Genomic DNA, 11,125 nt, shown 5'->3' with positions numbered 1-11,125 from the left:
TATATAAACCAGAATATCACAGTTTACTTTCCATCTATTCCAAAGATGCAAATTAACAAGATAAAAATTTACTAACTCAGTTGTGTGCACTTCAACATATTAATCCAGAATAGATAAAAATCCAATCAATATAATTTACAAATGAAGATTGAAGTACGCATCTTTAAAGCAAAAAACTTCAGTTAAAAACCAACCTGAAATCTCCTTTATTGTTCACAACTCTCTCTGGAGGGCAGTATTGTGCAGAACTTTCTAATACCACAATGTCTACTGTCCTTGTATTATTTCCACGTCTGGTTTGTACATGGCAGCCCCAGTTTCCTGTGGAGCCAGCCTGAATGTTTGAGATTGTCAGTGCACTGGGAAGATAGAATAAACAAACAAACCTCAACAATCTTGCAACAATTTATTAAGTTTTCACCAAAACAAATAAAGCACAGATACAAAATGTAAAAATCTACTAGCTACATAAAACTGGGATCTTATAAGTTATCAATGAATAAATGCACTGTAATAAACACAGAAATATTTGCTATTCTTCTAGCTCTCATTTATATGCTAAGGCAAGAGAAAAAAAGAAAAGCTATGAAAAAAAGCTTCTCACTTTCTGAAAGAAGAGATAGGAAGTCCAAATTACCACTGCTCTTAACAGTTGTTGCAGAAATGTCAAACTAAGACAATTACCTAAGCGCATAATTTGTGATAAATCTCTAATTGCTAATGCAATTACTAGACACATAATCACTCCGTAGATGCTGAAAGAGTCAAAAATCTACTGTAAGTGGAATAAATAATACTTATACATATGTAAGTGTCTGCTGGAGAACTTCAGTATTACCAAATGTGGTGTAGTCAGAAACAAGAGGGAAGAATTCCACGTGCCTACCTAAAAGACTTGTTTTTGCAATTTTAACATTCTAAGATGACAAATGTATCATACCACAAACTATTATTTAACGTTAACTGCATTAGGAAATCTTTATAGTTTCTCAAAATACAGCTGTAACAGCCCTGGACAATCTGCTCTGTTTTGAATGGGAGTGGGTGGGAGGAGGGGGAGTTCAACTACACAATCTCTAGAGTTCCCTCCTTAATAGTTAGTAACAACGACCAAAACCAGTTACTGTAAGATATGAAGTTACAGACTGTGTCCTTGATAGGAAAGTTTCTGCCTACACACGCTCACCCTATGTGGGCCTTACTGGTCCTTGAAATAGTCACTAAATCAGAGCAGGGAATAAGAGTGAAGAAATACAGTTTCTCCGCAGACATTTACCTTGCAATCAGTGAGCAGTTATGAATCATATTTTTTTCAACAAAAATACCCTGGGACTCATCTGTTTCCACAATTTTTCCATCTTGATACCACAAGACTTGCATGTCTTGATCAATATATGAAGCCATACATTGGAAGGGTAGACTGTCTCCTTCAAAAACAACCTGGCGGTGAGATGGAGTCATATAGAAAGACGGTAATTCAAGAGGAGGTTCTAAAATTCAAGAAATAAAAGCAAAATTAATAGCCAGAAATGTCACATAATATTTTTCAGAAGAGGAAAAACAATGGTGTGCTATTGGTATAGCCACATAATAAGCTGATGTTTGATGCATCAAAAATTCAAACTCAAAGTGTATATTCCATTAAATTCAGAAATAATTTGATAGTCCACATTTAGAAGAATGAATACAAAACAGTGAAAAATATGCCTACGTATTTTATTTCTTCATAATGTCATAGACTAGCATTACAGGTATTCATACATACACAACAGAATCACAGACATTTCTGAAAGCAAGCAACACTGGAAGAGGAATAAAAATGAGTCTCTAGGATCACTATTACCAAATTTCATTATCTGAATTTCAGATAAACAAAAAGTCTGCTCAACAATATTAACAGAATAGAGAATGAATTAGCAAATAAGGACTAGTTGTCAGAAGTGCTTACCACAGGTTAGAAGCTCTTGCTTAACACCAGTCACTGTCTGTGACTGAAGTGACTTGGGATAGGCACACTTAGTCTCACGTACGGTTATATTTCTTTCTCTTAGCCATTGATGCATCCAGAGTATGTTACAATCACAAAGAAGATAATCAGTCTGAAATTCTCTGCAACACAAAATGAGTATTCACAGTGACAAAATGGAACACTCAAATAACTGAAAGCTTTACAGGAATAGCTGCAGATGGCCTCGCACAGTTGTAGACATGCAGGCTGCAGACAACCAAGCCCCAGAACACAGCTGTGTGGCCTGCTACTACATAACGGAAGCTTCTCTAACACTTTGCAAGCTGTGGTGCCAGCGCAAAAGCACACACCTCCCAGGAAAGTAATCCTCCCCGTACAGATAATATGCCATACCTGTGTATGAAATAATTTCTAGTAATTTCTTTAACTGAGGGAATTTACATTACTTAAGCAATCAGAATGAAGAACTCCTTGAATATGCATCACCACAACGTAAGAACACACTTCACTGGCAAAAGGTTATTATAGCAATCAGATGCTTTAACATTAAGAAACAACAGAAATACAAAGATATCCTCTCACTTATTTCTCTTATGAGGCACTACTCACACAGCCTTAAGGATTATTTTGCTCTATATGCAAATCATGTAAGGTTTTTCAGTGATTAATAAAATCTCCTGCATATAGTTTAATATTTCTTTTTAAAAAGAAAAACCGGGACCTCCATTAGTGTCTGCTGAAGTCAGCTAAATTCAAAGAGAGCATTAACAGTCTACCAGTTTAGAAACAGTTAAAATGCATCAAAATGGATCACTGTGTCTACACTGTTTTTACCTCTATTAAAAGCCTAATTTTCATATTTGCAAATGTCTGGAAGATAGAACATCATCACTGGGAGAGCACTTCAAATATTAAATCAACGTCCTTGTGAAACTCCATTTAGTCTTTGTTCACAGGAATACCTCCAGGCATATATTTTTAACAGCAACAGTTATTTTCAGATTGTCTCACCAAGCCTATGATGTTCTTGGACAGAAATCTTCTTGTATACAATTAAAAAAAAATTCAGTAGCAACAACTTATTAACAATTAAAAGAAGCCGGAGGAGGAAAGAAAACATTTATATGCAATCAATTTTCTCAATACCAAAGCCAGGAATCCCAGTACAGTGAACAAGTAAACGATTATCAGGGAAAAATGCAAGCTAATCATAAGCACTGACAAAATTTTTAACTTCCTTTCTTACACAGAGTTCATAAAATTAAAGAGGAGAAAAATGAGGTTGAGATGTAGCCACCGGTACGTGTAACAAAACTATCATGCTTCAAGGTAAGACTAAAATTTTCCTTTAAAAAATTTGTTCCCTTGATTGAAAAAGGGTGTATGATACTATTTGTTTAAGATAAGAAGTAATAAATTACACAAAGTAAAACTTTCTCAAGCTCTGAAGTTGGTATAACTCTGTTCTTTTACATCTACATAATAAACACCAAGCATTTTTTGAGGGTAGTTAAATCGTCAGACATCTGTATGTATATTTTCCATGCGCTTACAAAGAATTTTTTAATTTTTTAATTAATTTATTTATTTATTTATTTTTGGCTGGTGAGAGCACACATCAATGTGAAAAAACTCTCATTCAAAATCTGGAATATTACTGTAATTTGTTTCAGCTATTTTTGGTTCAAAGATATAGGAACTCCAAGAAAATACAAGCATGCTTTATGATACAATAAGGACTTTTTGTGAAGAGCAAACGATCATGCACTTTAAAATCAGATGCAGTAAGTACTTACAGAGACTTCAGTGAACCAAGATGATCAAACGTTCCCTGCGTAAGCGTAGAAAACAGATTTCCAGAAAGATTTCTAAGAAATAGAAGTAAAATTATTTGAACTCATGCTCGAGAGATTGACATTTGAAATTTACCTGTATAAAAATTCCCTCTTCAAGACAGCATTATTTTAAAAACCTACACGATACTATTATGGCACAGTGCTGTAGTTCACATGACAGAATCACATCACATTTCACAGTCTAGCAAAAAAAAAAAATCACTAAAAAAAATTGTTTCCTAATAGTTTTTTAGCTCAAGAATTTTAAGACTGGAAGCAAGCAAGATTTGATAGCAAATACTTTACTAAAAGCAACAACCAGCAATGTTCATCTCTGGAGGCATTCGAGGCCAGGCTGGATGTGGCTCTGGGCTGCCTGGTTTAGTGGTTGGCAACCCTGCACAGAGCAGGGGGTTGGAACTAGATGATTATTGTGGTCCTCGTCAACCCAGGCCATTCTATGCATGGTTCATTATGTATTTCAAGAAGTTTAAAACTAATTTCACTGCTCACAGTGAATTAATAAGTTATCACTAACATGTTGTAATAAAATGTTTGTTATAGCAGAACTTTAGCGACAACTATAATATACATCTCAGGCTCCATGTCTTTCAGGCACTTGCTTACAACAAGAGTCCCACTGAAACAAAAGATTAACTTACAGGGGAAAAATACTTAGATGAAATAATATGCAACAACATTATACTTACAGTCTAATAAGATTTACAAGTCCTTTGAACACATCTGCATTCAGGCAGCCTATTCTGTTATTAGTTAAGTCTCTACAAATAAGAAGAATGTAAAACATGAGAATAAACTCGTTTCAAGATGGCATACAGTCTAAAAACCAAAGTCTTCTACCTAAAATTCATGAATACTGGAATGCACCATATACACATTCAGAATTTTCAGCAAAAAAAATCAAAAGGCACAGGATGTACAAACATAGACGCGCGCAGACTCCTTACCCCATTTCTAAAACAGTAACAGTTTGCTCAAATGGAGCTTTCAAGTCACTTCTTACTTAATAATCTTTGCTTGTTTCACGACAAAGCATATTTTTGCATTTGTACAGTATAGCCATGTGCTACTTCAGTTAATTTTTTGACCTGCCAAAATATTTGTATCAGTTCTCTTATGACACACAGATATATATTAATATAGACATGATATTACATTATTCATAATGTAGATCTTAAAATTCCTAATAACTCTTGAAGGGATAAAACTTAAGCTTCAAGAAGTCCATAGTTGGTCCTTCAGCTTTATTTTTCAGGTTATAAGAAGAACAATTACAAACAAATCTCCTATTAAGTGAGCCAGATCACCTAAACAATGACAAATATACGTGATGAAAATATAAGAGGGAAAGTGGCAAAATTAAAAAGTAAAAATCACTAAGACTTCCAGGCTGTAAAAGCTGTTCCAGATATTTTGAAAATTGGAAGTCTTTAAGAAAAGCTGTCATACTGACATCCTGTTTTTCAAGCTTCATCTGAGACAGTTTTGAGTCAAGGTATAAATCCTCCAACGTGTTAATGGCAACATTGGCACAACCTTCAATAATGCAGCATTAGCAGCACTGTTGCTACAGCGTAATATTAATAGCAAGGGACTCTGTGTTCCACTATGACCTTTTGAAGAAAAAAACTAAACCAAGAGAGATTTAACGTTCATCAAAGCAACACTTGATGGCATCAAAGCTCTGACTGAACATTCACCTAGTGATGTCGGAAGTCACAGAAATAGAAAAAGAGAGGAATAATACAAGGGAGACCCCCAGTAAGATCAAGCCACAAGCACTAGATGATCTTCAGTCAGATCAACTGAAGGACTCTGTTCTTCTATTTATATATAGGTGTAGATGTGTATATATTTAGACAGCAAAACTCTCAATATATATATGCATTCCTATATATAAAAGCATAGATATAAAGATAGAAAAAGATATTTATATATTTTAAAGAGAGGTACTTCGATAAGACTTTACTCTCTGAGTTTTTTCTGTTTGTTGTTTTTGTGTTGTTTTTTTTTTTCCTCTTTAAACTGATGGGCTAGATATACTACTTACAGTCTTTTCAGAGATGAAAGCCCCAGAAAAGCTCCTGGATCTATAGTACTTATAAGGTTGTTCTTAAGGTCCCTGCAGAGAAAAATTAAGACATTACTTCAGTCACAAACTACCCATTAAGTGTAGACATACACGATTCAAGATTACACCTAAATTGTCTCAGCTAATTTGCAAACTGCCCCAAAACACTATACAATACATTTCTCATTTTTCTGACATAATCACATCCTTCAAAATTTGCAAGTCCATATTTTAACGAGAAAGAGGAACGTGAACAGCATGTGTTATTTTAAATGTCCTATCAGTTTTCAGTACAGAAAGGGTACAATTGAAGATATTTTTACCATAGTATCCAAATAGATTACAGCTGCTCAGGATGTACTATATTTGCTTATTACACAGTACAATGCATTTTAACTTGGTGTCATAATGTTCAGTCACATTTTAATACTTGTTCAACGTCTACCAAAAGCAGCAAAACAAGATCCTAAAAATACAGCAGACAACTGAAAGTTTCCATTAATATTACTGGAAAAAAAGAAAGCCCTGGCTGAAAATCCCAAATAAAGTGAAAACGCAGAGCATAAATTTTTAGATCTTCCATTTTCAGAACAGAAGACCGTAGTTATTAATCTGCTTTATTAACTGCACAAGTGACATAGGAGTTCTAATGCATAACTTCAGATGTTTTGCAGATACAGTGTAGCTTCAAAGATCACAGAAAGCAGAAATCTGCCAGCATTTACTGTTTTGAACAAACTTTATCACTGCTAAAAATATTTCTTCCTCCTTACTCATCCAATATTTGTACTGTATTACGATTCAAAACTTCTCAGACACTATGACAAGAAAAAGTTTTAATTCCTTTGGTAATACAAGAAAGCTTCACAGTTGAAAACAAATTAGTAAATCCAATTAAAAGCAGTGTTTTAGAGAGCTGGAATAAAAAAAATATTTAAATCTACTGCAATATTAAGAATTCTGCCAAAAAAAAAACCCAAAAAAACAAAAAACAGTACATGAGGATTATATCTACCATTACGCAGATACACATGAATGGAAAGAAAAGCTTGCCACAAGATTTCACAACAGTATTTCCTGCAGCCAGATGAGTCAGATAGGGTACAGGAGACAATGGCACATGCTTCATGCCTCAATGCCAAGCCTAAGACATATTTTCAATAGTCGAAATACTTTACCTTGCAGCACTGCAAACTAAAACTAAACAAAGCAATGGTATATACACCAATCTCTTATTTCAATTTCATTTTCTTGCCCCCATATGGAGCAGGGACTGCCACACAGGGATCTGAAAAGTGAACATTTTTGAAGCTCTTTCAAGAAGGCTGAAAAATCCAGTCCTGACACTGACAAATCTGAGCATATGAAATGTTGGCCATCACTTATTTACCATCAGTCTTTGGGGCAAGGAAGAAAAATGATACTGTTCATACTTAAAGTTTTAATTTAAAAGCCATGGAACTCCCACTTGGGGAGAAAAAAAAAATCTTGGCAGCATGCCTTGGAAACCCAGTAGTTCAGATTATCAGTGATCTTTAATTTCATTAATTCAAATCGTAATTCCCTGATGCATCTCTTACTTACATTTAACACTTCAGTGGAAAAACAAGAACAACACACTTTCAAAATTAAAGGTGAGAGTTTTACTGTGACAGAAATCTATTTTGGATTAGTTTACAGTAAGTGACTAGTCCAGATTTACGTAATATTTTGCCTTTTCCCTCCCTTAATAAGCCTTAAAACCAGTTCCAGAAGGGATCATGAAACCAGAACTTTTTTTTTAAAAAGAAATGCCAACACAAACAAAATTGTCACCTTTTCACAGTAGTTATACAATGTATACTCCAATGTTTTGAATTAAGATAGCGAAGCAATCAAGAAACGATAAAACAAACAAGCAGCCCAGAACCTTGAATATGACAACTGTTAGCTTTTTCACAACACCAACAGTCAGGAAAGTCTGATGGGATTCATCCCCCTCCTCACTGCAGTCATTTGGAAGACAACTCATGTGTTCATCTCTCAAAAGGCATTAAAGCATGAAAACTGTGAAATGTAAAAGACACCGAAAGAGCACAAAATTATGGCAGTGCTGACATGTCTGGCATCTCTTCAGAAATAGCATAAGATGTTGATGCACGAGCGGGTGCAACTGCCAGGACGCCAGGAACTGGGAGTGTTTCTAGAAGAAATTGCGGTTGTAGTTGAATTAGTGGGAGTCTCATGAAAGGGGTGGAGAAGACAATCTTATTAGAAAGTTATGTTTGGCTTAGAGATCTCTGTTCTATTTTTACTGCTTCTAAATATCTGCCAACAGAACTACTGGTTTTTAGCAATTGGAATTCAGTCATCTTAACTCGCTGATTTTAATCATTTTCTCTGGCAAAACTTAACCAACAGAATCAATACAGGATGTAGTTATCTATTTGTCCAAATAAAAGTTTATTTAAACACATAGAAATCCATTAGAAGGGCTTCAGTTCAGGATTTGTTGAGGTCATACGTTTCAACTCCATCTCAAAGCACAACTAAATCAGATCAGCTGCTCCACTGTTACATCCAGTCAAGTTCTGACAACCTCAAAGGATGGAGATTTTGCTGCGGAACCATGCAACCTCTTCCACTACTTAACTATTCTCATTACGAAGGATTTTCTTGTGTCCAGTTGAAAAAACTCTCTCCTCAAATATGTGATCAATTAGGCAGATTGCAACTCCTAACAAGAAAAAAGAACACTGAATGCCTGACAACCAATCCTAATGTTATTTGGTTCAAGTAAAAAAAAAAAGAATACTTATGTTTACCTATGGTTTGTCATGTTAAAAAAAATCGTTTTATTATAAAATTGTATGTTTCTGCGTCCAGTTGTCTGCAATTAAAAGTGCATGTATACATTATTTACCTAAGAATATACAATATTTACAATTTATCTTTTTCTGTCTCAAGACAATAAAGATTGTTTAAGTAATTCCTAAAGCATCCTGGAGGCATGAATGACACATACAACTACTGAAATAAAAATTATTTAGCTCGCAAGTACCACTGAACAACCCCTTCATTCTGAATGAAGGAAGGGCATATTGGCTACCAGGGACTCTTAACGTATAAAATGTTCCTTTTCAGAATGGACATAAAGAAATTAAGAAATTACAAAAATCCACTAATCATTATAAAAAGCCAACATCTCCCTCCTACAGCTCTATGGGGTATACACAAAAAGAAGCCCTACTTTCCCCCATTAATAAGTTTCTACAGTATTTCCAACAGTCCAGAATATTTGAACTACTCAATTTCACAACAGACATTGAAGAAAAAATTTCCTGTCTAACTCATCTTTCATAAATAGAGCTTCCAGAACTAAAGTTGATGCAGAAAACAAGTTCCTGAATATCCATAAAACCACTTTCTCTGTTCAGAAACACTGAACACATCCAAACAAGAAATACTGACACTCTCCAATCACTCATAAAGACTTGAAAAAGTCCCAGCATTAGCAGAATGCGAAGTCCACACTCTGCAGCACCATAACAACAGAAACTATAATCATAAACTGCTCTGCCTGAAAAACTATTCAGTTCTTAAATTATTTTTTTTTAATTTATTCAGGCATCTACATTTTATATATATATATATATATATGAAAAAGGACTGTCCACAAGTAACACTCCCTTTATACTGCATATTTTCCAAGCTATAATATTAAATTCTAAAAAATAATTGGTAAACCTTTGTTATTATTTAGAGTTTAATAAATATCATTTTTTCTGGTACCTAAATATTTAACTGAAATCCACAATCTGTCTCTTCCTCCTCTCTCCCTCATATGCTCACATGTAAGGACAAATGGCACTTCAGAAAAAGATTAACTAGTCTTCCTTATCCATGCAAAGGTTCAACAGACTGCATCAGTTAAGCTGTCAGACTTTGGATAATGCTATATGAGGTGAAGCACCTACATGATGAAAAATACTCTGTTATAGACTTGTGCAAGAATTATTTCTACAACTAAATGGCAGGAAAATCATAACAATACACAGCATTAGCAAAGCCACTGAAGATTACAGCATTTAATATCTTTTGGAACAGACACTGGTTACTAGTAAAATCTTGGACCTCTTCACTATTACTCAGCCATTAATTTCTCCCTACCAGAGTAGAGATGTACACAGTATAATCGTTTTCTACTGCACTAAACAAACATTCCATCCTCCAGTTAAACAGAAATCCTTATTTTGGTCATTACTCCCCGTTTACAAAATAAGGGATTACTGAATTGTACATGTTCATAAATTAACAAACAAGCACAAAACTCTGAACCTTTCTGTTCATAATTCTTATTTGTGGTAAGTGTGAAGTTTCAGCAGCAAGAGGTAAGCATTCTTTACTTTGAAAGGCACCACTCTGAATTATGAGCATGCGATTCCACAAACCTGATAGAAGCAACGTTTCCTTAAGCTATATAAGATTTAAAATTAAAAATAAAAAGAAATAAAAACTATTTCTATAGCCTGCCCCCCCTACTCAAAATCATTTTGGAAAAAAAAAGTTTACTCAGTCTTCTATCCAGCTATTCACAAAATTATATCTTTTTCATACAGCAGTCTTCATAAAATGGTAATTCCCTCATTGGGAGGTGAGAATAAATGATTTAAAATGTTTAAATTATAAATGATAGGTAATTAGTTAATGAGTAGTTGCATCAATAGGTAACATGCTAATGCCTATGAGCACAGACAGAGACTGACACAAACAGGAAAATTAAAATAAACACACCTGGAAATTTTCTCAGTACTTAGTGCAACCTGGATTATCTTAGCAAATACTGGCATATATGTAATTTTATTCTCCTTTCAAAACAATATAGACTTCACTACTAAATGTAAATAGTTCCTTTTTCTACTCTTCCTCGGTCACTGAATGAAGTTTCCTTCGTATCTAATTCTAATTTTTTGTATTAAGAGAGAAAGAATCCAGTGGGAAAACAAACCCATGATTTCTTTGGACAGAACAACAGCACTGAGAAGAGCTTTGAAGTTTGAATAGAGACACACTGTTAGGGAATTGGGAGGGTGTTTCTGTTATGTATGAACGAGGCAGACACTTGAGCACTCTACCTTCTGCCAGTAGTGATGAAGGCCAGAGAAGAACACCATTCTGTACACGTACTCCCTGTTTTTAAGGCAATAAGCACACAGGCAGAAAAAGTCAAACTTCATCACCTTCCTCCTT

At 34.6% G+C, this 11,125-nt stretch overlaps 1 protein-coding gene across 1 annotated transcript in view; it reads right to left on the bottom strand.

Moving 5' to 3' along the window:
* ADGRA3 (adhesion G protein-coupled receptor A3) overlaps positions 1-11,125 on the bottom strand; it is a 57,674-nt gene that overhangs the window by 27,928 nt on the left and 18,621 nt on the right. The window contains 6 exon segments of the mRNA XM_010710354.3: positions 195-359; positions 1,277-1,490; positions 1,949-2,109; positions 3,766-3,837; positions 4,515-4,586; positions 5,876-5,947. Coding sequence (XP_010708656.1) covers positions 195-359; positions 1,277-1,490; positions 1,949-2,109; positions 3,766-3,837; positions 4,515-4,586; positions 5,876-5,947 — 756 coding nt within the window.

This window comes from Meleagris gallopavo, chromosome 4, assembly GCF_000146605.3.
Source record: "Meleagris gallopavo isolate NT-WF06-2002-E0010 breed Aviagen turkey brand Nicholas breeding stock chromosome 4, Turkey_5.1, whole genome shotgun sequence".
Taxonomy (NCBI): domain Eukaryota; kingdom Metazoa; phylum Chordata; class Aves; order Galliformes; family Phasianidae; genus Meleagris; species Meleagris gallopavo.
Note: the sequence above shows the minus strand (reverse complement) of the source record. Positions and strands in the feature narration are given on the sequence as shown.